The sequence below is a fragment of the Anastrepha obliqua genome, chromosome 1, assembly GCF_027943255.1.
Source record: "Anastrepha obliqua isolate idAnaObli1 chromosome 1, idAnaObli1_1.0, whole genome shotgun sequence".
In the NCBI taxonomy this organism is placed as follows: Eukaryota; Metazoa; Arthropoda; class Insecta; order Diptera; family Tephritidae; genus Anastrepha; species Anastrepha obliqua.
In genome coordinates this window covers 36,375,559-36,390,364 of record NC_072892.1, presented here as the reverse complement: position 1 = coordinate 36,390,364, position 14,806 = coordinate 36,375,559, and the positions used below count along the sequence as shown (strand labels likewise).

General features: G+C 37.8%; 1 protein-coding gene across 2 annotated transcripts in view; it reads left to right on the top strand.

Moving 5' to 3' along the window:
* The window catches only part of LOC129235870 (uncharacterized), a 99,058-nt gene extending 86,152 nt beyond the window's left edge, over positions 1–12,906 (top strand). Inside the window, exons 2-7 of one of the 2 annotated variants that reach the window (XM_054869927.1) lie at positions 856–978; positions 5,104–5,246; positions 8,714–8,995; positions 9,076–9,570; positions 11,675–11,830; positions 11,890–12,906. In XM_054869927.1, the coding sequence (XP_054725902.1) occupies positions 856–978; positions 5,104–5,246; positions 8,714–8,995; positions 9,076–9,570; positions 11,675–11,830; positions 11,890–12,471 (1,781 nt within the window). In that variant the 3' untranslated portion in view covers positions 12,472–12,906. The remainder of the gene's footprint in view (positions 1–855; positions 979–5,103; positions 5,247–8,713; positions 8,996–9,075; positions 9,571–11,674; positions 11,831–11,889) is intronic. The other variant, XM_054869928.1, reaches the window with a different exon arrangement.
* Positions 12,907–14,806: the final 1,900 nt, after the last annotated feature.

Here is a 14,806-nt window from a genome sequence, read left to right as displayed (position 1 = left end):
AAATCCAAGTAATATAAAGAAATACCATGTGCTGAATTTTCGACCATCCTTCGCATGGTGTAAATAAATGGCCTAGCCGCTCATGCTTTTTTATTCATTGTGATTGTAATTCATTTCTTTTCCAATTTTTAAATAAATAAAAAAAAATAAAAAAAAAAAATAAAAAAATCGCAATTATTTAAGAAAGACGTGCGAAAGTAGGACGCAGTTTGAGTTTTTTGTTTGTTTCCAATTCAATTTCCTCCAAAAAAAAAAAAACAATAAATAAATAAACAGTGCAGCTCAGTTCTTAAGAACTGCGTACAGTAATAGGAAAATTTGATATAAGACATTGTTCTTGAATATATCTTAAGTATTTATTATTTGAAGTTTTCGAGTTTCTTGCGGCCTGCGTACGCAGCCTAGAATAAAAATATGTACAATACATACCAAACTATTTTCAATTCCTAATGAAATTAAAATTTTTATTTTAGAAATTTTTTTTCGGGCTAAAGGGTGGCTTATATTTAGTAGTTGTATGCTTGTAAATATATATTGTAGATATGTATTTGTTAAACTAGTACTATAATTCATCTCAAAAACAACACAGAAAATCTATAAGTCCGCATCGCATCCCATTTAAAAGCCTCACTTCTTTCATAAGAATCATTTTCATCAATCCATTTATCCATTCATCCATGATCCCACATATCCTGGTACTTCTACCTACAGTCACCAACAGTCACCAATCATACCAACATACCATCTCAACTAATATACTAAAACAGAATGCTTAACTAATCACAACCTCCTTCTTCTTTTCAAAAAAAAATCTTTCTGTATAAAAACATATCCTTTTTCTGTGTTTGTTTTTAGGATTGGCTTGCGGGACATGCGTTTTTGAATCTGAATTCGGTTTCATACTCAATTGTAACTTCAAAAAATCTGGACTATTTCGTGTAAGGAATTTGGGCGGCCTTAAAGCACATTTTGGTTTAGGTAAATGCTACAACACAAAAAATTTGCAATGTTCAAAATACTGGCTAAGTCATATAAAATGTATGTAAAAATGGTATTCACGAGTCTACTAATGAAATATGTACATAGTGAACAAGCAAAAAATAATAATCAAAGTAATTCCATAAATTGTAATCTTAGACGCAAATATATGTTGGTCTATTGGTAATACGTATTAAAAAAATCTAAAAACTAATTGAACAAAGCTTTAGAAAGAATGAGAACCACTCAAATGCAGTACCACGTTGATAGGAGTTGCGACTATTAAATAATGAGACTGAGACTTCTTCTTCTTAATTGGCGCTATAACCGCTTACGCGATTTTGGCCGAGTTTAACAAAGCGCGCCAGTCGTTTCTTTCTCGTGCTAACCGGCGCCAGTTGGACACACCAAGTGAAGCCAAGTCCTTCTCCACCTGATCTTTCCAACGCAGTGGAGGCCGCCCTCTTCCTCTGCTACCACCAGCTGGTACCGCATCGAATACTTTCAAAGCCGGAGCATTTGTATCCATTCGGACGACATGACCCAGCCAACGTAGCCGCTGGATCTTTATTCGCTGCGCTATGTCTATGTCGTCGTAAAGCTCATACAGCTCATCGTTCCATCGTCTGCGATATTTGCCGTTGCCAACGTGCAAAGGTCCAAAAATCTTACGCAGAATCTTTCTCTCGAACACTCCAAGCGTCGCTTCATCGGATGTTGTCATCGTCCAAGCTTCTGCGCCATACGTTAGGACGGGCATGATGAGAGTCTTGTAGAGTGTTAGTTTTGTTCGTCGAGAGAGGACTTTACTACTCAATTGCCTACTTAGTCCAAAGTAGCACTTGTTGGCAAGAGAGATTCTACGTTGGATTTCAAGGCTGACATTGTTATCGGTGTTAATGCTGGTTCCTAAATAGACGAAGTCTTTTACAACCTCGAAATTATAACTGTCTACAGTGACGTGGGTGCCGATACGCGAGTGCGCCGACTGTTTGTTTGAAGACAGGAGGTACTTCGTTTTGTCCTCGTTCACCACCAGACCCATTCGCTTTGCCTCTTTATCCAGTTTGGAGAAGGCAGAACTAACAGCGCGGTTGCTGACATCACTGCCATCCAAGAGATGCGATGGATGAGACTGAGACTGCTAAAGAATAAAAGGAAACCTCACTTCGAACTGAACATATAATATTTGACACACATAGAACAAGATTGCGGGTCTCATGCCTGCTGTTTACTTGAAACCTTTTCCTATGAATGCAGTACCTCTCGCTTCTGTAAGCAAGTCAGAACAGGCCTAGAATTCGTTCGCATTAGAGTTGCTTTCAAGTTTAACTGGAAAAACGTTAAGTATTATAATAATAGAGTAAGGCAACGCGCCGGTTCATTCCACATTACCTGGTAAGTGGTTTGTAGCCAAAAACAACGTCATGCACTGGCTTTTTTTTACAAGGTTTTTGAACGCCAGATGTGGCAGTTTTGTTAGTTAACTGTTAGGTGTTGCGGGTGTTCTTTAACTTAAAATGATAATGCTCTTGATAACTTAAAATGATAATACAAAACATAAACATCCGTCTTGTTGGAACCAATTGTCGTCGATGTTTAGCTCATTAATTTTTGGAAGCAAAAATTCAGTCTGGATGGTTCGATAGCTGTTTCCTCATTTCGACCTCATTTCCTCTATAAACTTTGCGAACAGATTTATTAGTATTATATATGTTTTTTTTTTTGCAAATCAAATTTCTACAATTTGGAAGCGTTATTCTGGCGTTAAACGATTCACGATGACTTGCCAAACCTTACTAAACAGAAAGGTGAACACAGTTCGCTATTCCCAGCTGCCAAGCCATCGTTATCGGTATCGATAGTTCTTAGGGAGCAAAAAAAGTACCTGATATATATAGGTGTATATCAAGGAATACACCTTAAAGTTATTATCCAGCAGGATATCGATCGGTGTCTGGTGAGAAAAGAACTTTAAGGCATATAAATATGGCACCTTACTTCATCGGCTAGACTGTCAGACGTTGTTGTTCCGACTAACGATCGATGGGACGTACTCTCGTTGATAAGAACTTTTACTCTTGTGAAGAAATTAATTGATTCGTGGATGCTCACAAAAGACTCGCAGTTTGTGCGCTATCGAAAGATGAAAGAAAGTAGTGGCAAAGGATAGACAATACTTCGAAAGGCCAAATATATGCTATGTAATAATTATTTTATGGCGAGTGTTGTATGTACATAATGGTTATAGATCACAAGTTTATAAATCGTAAACCCTTCTAAAAAAGATATATACAGGGTGGGCCCAATAAGACTACTACTACTACGCAGGAGTTTATAGTTTTATAGTTTGCCTAGCAGTATGCGCAGTTGCTCCATCTTGTTGGAACCACAAATTAGGATACTGCTCCCCCATTGACCGCAAAAAGTTTTCAATCAATGTTCTGTAAGAAGCTTCTGAAATCGATTCCGGCGTTTCATCCTCATTTTCGAAGAAATATGGACCGATAAGTCTAGTGGCCATAACACCGCACCAAACAGTACATTTAGATGGGTGCAACTGATGTTGGTGTGTTGCCCTTGGATTTTCAGAGCCCCACAATCTATGTACAGTTTTATTTGTTCACATAACCATTTAAATGGAAATGCGCTTCATCCGACATATGCCGATATTTATACTCGTTAAAACAATTGATCGTTGAGAAGAATAGAAAAACTCGATAATTTTAACGCGCTGTGTTGTACTGTAGGGATCCATAATAAATTTCCAACAATTCAATTTTAACCTACAAAAAGAAAAAAATAAATATGTCAAAAAATAAAAACGTTATTTGTGCTTAACATTAGTAGGTCTTATTTGGCCCACCCTGTATAAAGAGGCTTTTTAAAGTCACGCCTCAGTCAGTAGTGAGTAATTTCAAGATGGTATCTTTTTTATGTCATTTTTTGGGATTTATCAAGTTGACAGATGTACAATTTGAGAAATTAAGATTATTCACACTTATCATATTATGAAAATGCTCAATTTTTAAAAACAACAATGCAGAATTTTTGATTTTTTTGATGGAAATAATCGTCCGAATGTGTCGACAATTCAGCGGTTGGGGAGAAATTTAAAGAAGTTGGTTCTGTCGAGTATAAAATAACTCTTCTTTCGATTACCGTCTTGTGAATACCCTTATATTATATAATAATATACTTAGAAATCTTTTAACAAATTTCACATAATTTCACTTAAACGGATATCTTTAAATTCGCACATAAATATGTACATATATGTATCTATTTTTCATGTACAATTTGTCACAATAAGTTTCTAATATTTAAGAAATTTTATTAATCAATTAAAGAAAACTAATTAGTAGTTTAATCTTTTTATTTTTCTAATATATTTTTTTGTGTTTACTAATACTTTTAATTAGTTTAATTGTTTTTTCTATTACCAATTTTCACAGTTGATTAAAACACATTTATAATTTAATTTTTTTTTGATATGTTAACCGTTTAAATTTTTTATAAAAATTATAATAGACTGAATGGCAATGCCAAAAAAATCCAAACCACAAAAATCGCAATAAAATATGTGCAGAGTTCATACATAAAAGCTGCTTTATTATGTATTTGTGCCAATGTCAATGACTCAATGTTTCGAAATAAACAAAAAAAAAACTCGATAATAAAACATACGCGAATATACGCAAAGGCAAGCGAAAGGTGAAAAATCATATGCTCAGGAGGCAATTATAACTACACGCATGCGCGGTGCGCTTTGGTGTTTATAATTGGTACAGCAGCAGCAGCGTTCGGCGAGCATTGATTGTTGCTAATAATCACAGGCAGCCTGGTCACCTTACATACTGTTATTATATGCAAAAATGGTTCCGTGTGCTGCATCAAACACAATTGGCTACAATAAAAACTATTGAAAAATATTCATAATCAAAAATTTCTAATAATTGTTTTAAATTTACGGTGCAATTGCGTGTTCGAGTTTTTTTGTAAGAAAAAAATTTGTTACTTTTTATTTTATTTAGTTTCTCTTTGCTACGAGTTTTATAAATTTAAACATAAAAAAAAGTAATACTTAGCAACTGAATGACATTTTATTGTTTTCTTTCAATTAAGGTTTCAGTTTGGGCGATGAACTGGGCTTTGCCGAATCGTTGGGCAATGTGGAAGGTGAACCGGAACGTCGTCGCGCTATTAGCTATAAAAATGGGCCACCACCAAGTAATGCTGCTGGTGTTTTGCCTGCCACACAACTTGCGGTAAGTTCGAAGTCTGAAATTGTATACAATTTTATGGAAACTGGTGAGTGATTCCTTAAATATACGTATTTAATATACTTATATATTATTATACAAGGTGGCACAAAATTAATTATCCTATCAGAAGATTTATAAATTTTGCAAATGGCGTCTTATGTCAATTATATTTGACACTTGTGAACTAGACGTTTCATGGACCAATTTAAATTTATTTAATTAAAAATTCTAGACACTCAACTCAAGTCTTGCGAACATGTGCAAAATTTTCTTTACTAATTTTGCTATTTGGGTAAATGATTTTTTTAAACCCACTAGAATGTTTTAAACCCGCAGTGCGAACTTTTATTTAGGATGCGGTTTTCACACGGAAAAGTTCTCGTTATATGTATTTGCAATTGCTTCTTTTTCTTCATCTTCGTTGGCATAGTTAGAATATTGCATAACTGGAAATAGTTAGGTTAGGTTAGGTTGGTATGGTTGCTCAAGGAATGAACACACTTGGACGAGAAAAACGGATTCTTCCTTTGTGATACCATTATGAAGGAGGTGAGGTGAGAGAGGAAGACCGATGCGGGGAGAGGGCGGGGAGAGGTGGTGCTGGGATGGTTAGGAGGGTGGGTGGGTTAGAGTGTGTGGATTACGAACGATGACTGTGCTGCGTTTGCGTCAACCGCTCTGTGCTACTGATGAAATTCATCAGATTTTTAATGTCAACGCCTGCTATATCAGCAGGCGCAGCAAAGAAGTCCAAAGAAGAGCCAAGATGCCTGGATCTTAGCCCCGCCAGAGCAGTGCAGCTAAGGAGTATGTACTGAGATGATTCGACCTCATCCTCCATACATCCATCGCAAAAGGGACTTGAGGTAATTGCAAGCCTCACAGCATGCATTCCTCGCGCATAGTGACCTGTAAGAAAACCCACTAGATGCGAGAGCTGATATTTTGTCAACCTCAGAAGCTCGCCCGAGCGCCCCTGGTCCACACGTGGCCGGCCAGAAGGATTTCGCGACCTTACAAGTTTGTGTACTTGCCTAACGTTCGCTGAGTTGGCGCGATGCTCATCTTTCCAGGAGCAGACCGCAGGTAGTCAGGGGGATCCCAATTCTCTCCTTTCGCGGGGGGACCACCTCACAGGTCCCTTGTCTGGCCAGCTCATCCGCCTCGCAGTTTCCTGCAATGTCGCTGTGGCGAGGAAACCAGATGAGGCTAATGTCAAAGAATTCGGACGCATTCGAAAGTGAGGTCAGGCATTCCCTGACCAGTTTCGAATGCACCGTCACTGACCCGAGGGCCCTTATTGCCGCTTGGCTGTCAGAGTAAATATTTACTTTTCTGACTGTTAGTACGCATGTACTCGCGGCCGCCGTAGCCGAATGGGTTGGTGCGTGATTACCATTCGGAATTCACAGAGAGGTCGTTGGTTCGAATCTCGGTGAAAGCAAAATTAATAAAAACATTTTTCTAATAGCGGTCGCCCCTCGGCAGGCAATGGCAAACCTCCGAGTGTATTTCTGCCATGAAAAAGCTCCTCATAAAAATATCTGCCGTTCGGAGTCGGCTTGAAACTGTAGGTCCCTCCATTTGTGGAACAACATCAAGACGCACACCATAAATAGGAGGAGGAGCTCGGCCAAACACCTAACAGAAGTGTACGCGCCAATTATTTATTTTTTTATTTATTTTAGTACGCATGTGAGCATGCCTGGAATGCCTCTGCCTGGAACACACTACAGTGGTCCGGTAACCTGAATTTGAATCTGAATTCTTCCAACTTCGATCCATCCGTGAACAAGTTCACCAGCCCCTTTCCCCAAGTGTAGCCCCCGGTCCACTCTTCCCTTGATGGAATATGAGTGGAGAAGGTTCCGGTTGGACTAAGCGAGGGTATACACTGATCCGTTGACAGGGGGATGAACTCGAAGTTGCTAAGGATGCTTGAATGCCCATAAGTGAGGTTGAGCTTATAGCTGTTAATAGTGTATTTTTTATAACATTTGCTGCAAAATCTTTAAAGCCCTTTTGTTATTGTTAGCGTTAGTTTTTCAGTACCAAATATCAGCGTAATCCCCAAAATTAGTTGTAATTTGAATCCTAAATAAAAATATAGTTGATTATGCTTAAAACTGATTAATTTATATGGCTTAATTATTTTTCATAGTGGGGTATATCCTCGAAAATAAGTTTTGATCATAAATGTATTACAGCAAAAAAATTCAGGTAATTGCTCTTTTAATAATACAAAAGGGTACAATTTTTGCATATTTCAGCCCTTTATGCATTTTATAAAATCACAAGAGGCACTCACTGTCAATAAGGCCGTGTCAAATCTTTCGTACTGCTCCTATTGCTTCATTTGTATAATTCCACCAAGAAATGTTGTTTGCATATACGAGGTCCTCGTGGTCCAGAATTACATAAATTCCGGATAATCAGAACAGTCGTCGTAGTGGAACATCCATTTTAGTAGCTCAAAACTGATTACAACCGATGGTATCTATGCAAGTAAATAGTCGATTACCAAGAGGATTTAGCTTCACCTTATCACAATTTTTTTTTACAGTTGGTTAAAGTTTCAATTTGTTGGCTAAAAGAGTATTAGAGAGTTTACTTGAAACATTTTGTATAAATCGAGCTCAAAGGCTATTACTATCTTCAAATATCTGTAATAAAATTTAGCGAGCAATTTTTTGATCGAACATTTTAATCCTCAACTCTCACCTGGTTGGTACTTTGACTCTCTTCTTAAAGAAATTACGTGGAACTTATTAAAGCGCTAGAATGTTAGAGGGTTTGAATTTTTTACAGAAAATTCAAGAGGAAAATATTTGCTGGGGCGCACCAAAATGAAAAACTCCTATTTACAGACTTAAATACAACACAAGCCTGCAAAATTGAATTGTTTTCTACATAAGTCTTATTTCCGATTTATTTTTGCATGCCAAACATGGTTCTGAACTCCAAAAGTGCTTATAATGTTCAGATGTTTTAAATGAGGGTTGAAAGCTCATAAAATCGTGTAAGTTTTTAAAAATTCAAAATGATAATTCCAACATCGCAGACGTAAAATCAAAAGGATGAGCTAAGATCATCAAACATAGCATTGATTTTGCGCCCGCTAGTTTGAGTATTGAAAAACTGACACTGAATTTGTAATCAGCAGCCCTAAAAACTCCCGGGTATCCAAATATATGAGCTTAGTTCAATTGTAGTTTAATATTTTGGAATTTGACCGTAAATTGTTAACGCCGTTTTATTTCTTATGAAATACATGCGCTGTTAACTTTGAGAATCCTTAAATAGAGTCTTTCCTTCCCACTGTACGATCTTTCAAATGGAGAATTACTTTGAAATTAATGAAATGAACTGTTTGAGTTTTTTTGTAAACCTTGTTAAATGCAGAATACATTGTTCAGATATCTAAGTACGTACTTATGTATAAAATTTTTATTTTTTGTTCACCCTTACAGCCAGGACAGCACCCCATTCCCGATAAACGCATTGGCGCACGCGCCTCACCTACCTATAGTGCCACATATAGAGAAAATGTAAAGCAGTCGGCTGCGCCCAAGCAACTCATGACAGAGGCACGTCCATTACCGTTAGGTGTACCTGCATTCCGTCCCATTCCAAAAACTGCAACTGTACCAGTCGCGCAAATAGCACAGCGACGTACAAATATTGCCGTGGATACAACGAATCCACGCGTTCGCCTTAACAATAAATTAGTCGAAAGTTACTCAGGGCCAGTGGTGAGTGTTCAAATATGCATGGTATAAGTTGTTGTTTCTTTTTTTTATAATTTTTTATAATTTTTTCTTTGTCTTCGCAGAATTCCAATCGTACCTTCCATGTTGCCAATCCAACTGTCTCCCAACCCATTGCCGTGCCTGCTTTTCAGGCAATGCCCAGCTCTGTTGCACGACTAGCTGCGGCTACAAAATCTATAGCAAACGCCGAAGAACGCATTATGCATTCTCATCCGAATTATTTACAGTTCGAGGAACCAAAATTCGATTTGAAGGATGTGACTGTAGAGGAATTGGCATCGGCGGCTAATGTCACTGTCGATACGATCAAGCATGCAATTTATGTGCGCGAACAACAGATGAAGGCTGAGCATCGCGCAATGTTGGCGGCTAAGTTGCGTCAGGAATTTGTGCGTACATCAACCACAGCAAGAACTACGACAACGACAACAACGACAACGCCAGTACCAGTGGCGGCCATCCGAGCTCCGGTGATGATGAATTGGCCGCAAGCTCAGGACGCATTCGAAAACCAAAATGTCAAAGAAAATGTTGCCTTCGAGAGTAAGATGTCTAAGGTGAGAGGAAATGAGTTAGTTGTGGGGAATGTGAGAGTTCCGAATACCTTTACTTAGCTTTCCACACAGTCGGCTAATTTTTGAGAAATGGGAGGTTTTGATGGGTCGGTTGAAAGAGAGAAGGTTGGTAGATAAGTGGATGTTGTCAACTATGCGAAGTTTTCGTTAATGTGATAAAGTCTTTCTTGACTTGTCGGGTATACATTGAGAACACAAACTTATTGGGGATATGATGACTATTGGTTTCAGTACGGTTCTACCTCGTGGTAGATTGGCATGGTACAAAGGGTAGATTAGATTAGATTAGATTTGTGTGAGGTTGGAAAACTCCAAGCAATCAGTCAGGAAGATCATTGTACTACACCCGAATAGATTATAGTGGAAGGAATAGAGAGACAGGATAGACACAGTAGGGATGGTAAGACTGAAAATTTTTATTTGATCTCACTCTTCCGCGAATCTTTTGGATTCATTGATGAATCCTAAGAGATCCGAAAGAGTATGAACTTTATCCATATTCAGTAGATCGCAGGCTAACAGCCTAAGCCTGATTCTAGAAAACGCCCGGTACAAAGTGTACGTGGAATTCAAGAGTAAGCTACAGATATTACAATAATTTTTAATAGAATTTCATCAGCTTACAAAAATGCTCATTACCCATCAGTATGTTAAAGCCTCTTTCTAAAATATAGGTTCCAAAGTAAAATTAGCCTCTTCACAACACAAAAGAGGAGGGAAAAATAGTGAGAAGTGGTAACATATACGTTTTGTTTTTTAAAAATGTAATTTTGGGAAGGTAACTTTGTGTAAAACGTGAGCTTGTGTTCAGAAATCAGGAACAGTACCATGCATGCTGATGAGTTTCTCAATAGGGCGGTTCACAATTAAATGCAAATAATCTGGCATCATTTGCGAATTACTTTCGCAATACTAGAACAAAATGTATATAGCTTAGGTTAGGTAGGATTGTAGCGGTTGTCATTGTTATGCCGCATAAAGAAAAAAAGCTTTGGGGGAGATCTTCCTGAGATCTTCCAACTCATTAAAGAATTGCCTACCTACGCTGCGGCTGCACAAAAGGTGCAAAATCGTCTTTTACTTTTCTTTATCTAGACGGATTCTTCAGAAGTCACGTGTCTGCACGTCTATTCTCTGTGAGTGCCGGCCTATTAGACAGTGCCCCGTTATAAAATGTATATATTTACCAGCAGGAGTTCAGCAATTTAAATACCTTGGTGTTTTACTAAAAAACAACAACAATATGCACGACACAATAGAACACCGAATTGTGGCTTCAAATAAGCCTTACTTTCTAAAATCAAAAGTTCTTACGCGTGAATGCAAGCTAATACGTCCCGTTTTTATTTTCGTATGAATGTGCGGCCGCCGTAGCCGAATGGGTTGGTGCGTGATTACCATTCGGAATTCACAGAGAGGTCGTTGGTTCGAATCTCGGTGAAAGCAAAATTAATAAAAACATTTTTCTAATAGCGGTCGCCCCTCGGCAGGCAACGGCAAGCCTCCGAGTGTATATCTGCCATGAAAAAGCTCCTCATAAAAATATCTGCCGTTCGGAGTCGGCTTGAAACTGTAGGTCCCTCCATTTGTGGAACAACATCAAGACGCACACCACAAATAGGAGGAGGACCTCGGCCAAACACCTAACAGAAGTGTATGCGCCAATTATTTATTTTATTTATTTAGATGAGAACTTTCTAAAAATTTTCGAACGTAAAATTCTCCGAAAGATCTTTGTAGCACTTCGTGAAAGTGATGGCGCATATAGAATACGTTATATGGAAAACTGTTATCCTTATGCATTAAATCACAAAGAAAATGTTGGTTGGTTGGGTCATATTGACCCAAGAACAATGAAAAATCGTAATGCCTTGAAGAAAATTGTGAATAAAGCTAAAGCTCACCCCGAGCTATAATACTGTCTGATGATGATGACGATGATGATGATGCTGATATTTACCATCATAATTTGTAAATGCTAGGATGTCGTCGGGCTGTTTGCATTTGATTATGCATTTTCTTACTATTTATAAAATTTAATACTCGAAAAAAAAAAATAACTTGTATTACATATCTTTCTCCACAGGTCATGAACGCTCCTCGTGAGTACTATCCCGTTGGTTATGACAAGAATTTCGATGACAACTTCAAGTCAAAAGTCGATTTACCACCCACAAGTTTCTCATGTGGCAAACAGAAACATTTCCCTGGACTGTATGCGGATACAGATTTGGGTTGCATGGTAAGACACCTTTTAACCAATCCTTTGGTTCGGTTACCTCAAATCAGTTACTTTTTTAGGTCTTCCATGTGTGCGCACTAACCGATGATGGCCTCGTGCGCAAGTCTTTCCTATGCCCGGAGAACACACTCTTCGACCAAACAATATTGAAATGTAATTGGTGGTTCTATGTGGATTGTAGTACCAGCAAGAGTGTCTACGACTCTAATATACCAATTTCGAAGAGCTATCAACTAATGAAATCACTCACCTACTTTTCCAAATACAACCAAAATAGCGATAATGATGGTGGTGATGGTGGTTTGGATATACAAACACTCAAGGACTCCATGGCAGAGGAGGAGAATGGCAAGGCGCATCGCTTTTCGGAGAAGGCGCGTAGCTTTATTATACGTGCCGACGAAACAACGGCTGTACCGGAGCTAGCGACAAACAGTGGTGCGAGTGCCGGTTTGGAGACGGAGAGCATGCAACTAATAAAGGAGGTTACACCTACAGCAAGCAACGTCGAGGAGATCACTACGGAGGATATTATTACGGCACAGCCTATATACGATCGGCTGGCTGAGTTGAAGGCCAAGTTGGACAGTATTAAGGCGGCACATAGTCAGTTAACAACAGAGCAAACGAACGAAGCTTGAGGGGAGAGCGAAGGGAAGCGCTACGCAGGGATTTAATTTAAGTTTTCGAAAGTGGTGTTTTAAAATACGTGTAGGTGGATGTACAGACAAGAAGACGAGGCATGGAGGGTCGCAACATTTCTTGGTGACATCGAGTTTTTATACGAATGTTGAGTGCCGTTGTGTTGTACCAAACTTCCTCATATGTTTTTGGCTTAATATCACGTACATACGATTACATATTGGTGTGTATGTATGTGTGAAAGTAAGTACATTTGTCTTTCCTAAATAGTCATTGTGCGCATTTATCATTTTTTATCAAGTTTAAAAAATAATATCGGGGTTGCGCAACCTTAGCACTTAAGTCTTCGTCTTAGTTTAATTTGTAATTTTACTTTTGTTACTACGCTATGAAATAAAATATGTATGTATATGTGTAAGCTTCAACCTAGATTGTTGTGTGGAAATGTACAACTACATTTAATGTAACTTATTTATTATTGTATCATTACTTTTAATAAAAGCATATACAAAAATACTGTTAAATTATTTCAGTGGAAAGGAGGGAATAAAGATATGTCTTATGTATTCAGATCTCCAGGTTAATAGTAGTAACAATAAAGGTGAGTTACGCTTTGTAAGGTCGAACTTCTCCGCCTTCTGTAGTACTTGTGGTCCACATGTTGCTCTTGTTTTTGTTGCAGCAGCTCATCAAGCTCTGGCGGTATGATATAGTTACAGAGAGTCTTTCTTGTTTATTTTATCTAACGGTAGGCGCAAGAAGCATATTACGAGGAGGTGAGGTAAAAGATAGAGGGGTGTTAGGTTGGTAGGTCTAAGGGCGCATATGAATAGGTGGTTAGAGTCGTGCGTGGTACTTTCATATGTTGAGTATGTTGGGGCCAATTCTGGATAGATAGGAGTTTAACCTGTTGCAATATCTGCATTTTTTTGTGAAGAGGAAGAGTAAACGGAAGCAATAAAAATGGTCAACCACAAGAGATTATACACACACACACTCACACACACGCACACACTTTCTTGCCATGGCGGTATGTTAAGTAATTATCACAGCTGCATGTACCTTGTTTTAGAAAAATGTGTCTTTATTTGCTTTCTATGTGCACATGTAGTTGTGCATGCACAACATCATCATTACGCGCGCTTTTAACAAAGACTTAAGCAACGAACTTGATTAGCGCAACGACATTTACATTATAAAAGTGCATTAAAGCGAACTCGTGCGAGGTATAAGCTCTTCGGCGATATAAAGCGCGATATTTATGGTAAGCAATATCAAAAGAGAGTGTTGTAACGTTCTCCAACCTTTTGAATTTCCCCCACTTTATGTAGAAGTTAAAATATTGCCAAATAAAAAGTTATCCCTATGCGCATTCCTTGAGCCAGTATCACAATCACAGATATCATGATTTTGTGTTCCTTTTTATAAAATGTATACATCAACAAAGTTAAAAAGGACTTCAAGAATAGCCGCTTTGCCTATAATATTTATATGTATTTTAAAAAATATAATTTTATCTATACCACGTTTGCCTGTAAAAAAATTTCGAAATGAAATAAAAAAAATAAAATTTTCGCATTTTTAGATCTGTTGGTTTCTGATGAGAGACTATAAACCACTTTGAATTATCCCAAAATTGTACAATCAATTTAGTGCGGTTAAATTGGTCAAACGCTTCACTGTATAAATGCCATAAAATAGCATAGCATTACATAACAGAACAAAATAATAGTTTGCGAAAAAAGAAATCCATTATTTTTACGTAACATTTTTGCGCAAATGGTTTAAAAATGTTTATGACCGATATTTAGCTTTTGGGCGATGATACGATTGCTAACATGTGATGTGATTTCTGTGATTTTATCGACATTATCGACATTTTTTTAGCATCAAAAATGCCTGAATGGAAAGGAATCGACGAAACTAAAGTTGCACGTAATTAGCTGTTACAGTATCGGCACCATAAACTCCATTTACAATTTTAGCGGCCTAGCTTACATTTTCGGTTTTATCAAAGAAAAACTGTAAAACTTACGGAATTTTCTCTTAGTTGACTTCCATTGTTAACACCCACCCTGTAGCTCACAACTGAATGAAACAACCAAAAAACAGCAAACATTTTTTTTAGTGTGAAATGTCTTCCACTACACCTTCGACTTCGATTCGAAGATTTTGGGTCGAAATCGTATAAAAGCTCGCGCAGTTTTTTATATCAACTAGTTTTAACCCACACCATGGCACCATGGAAATATTCATTTCTGGCCGGATTATCGTTCACGGGCTATGCCCGCCATTTAGGTTGAGAGGTTAAATTGTTTGATCGACACTTTACGG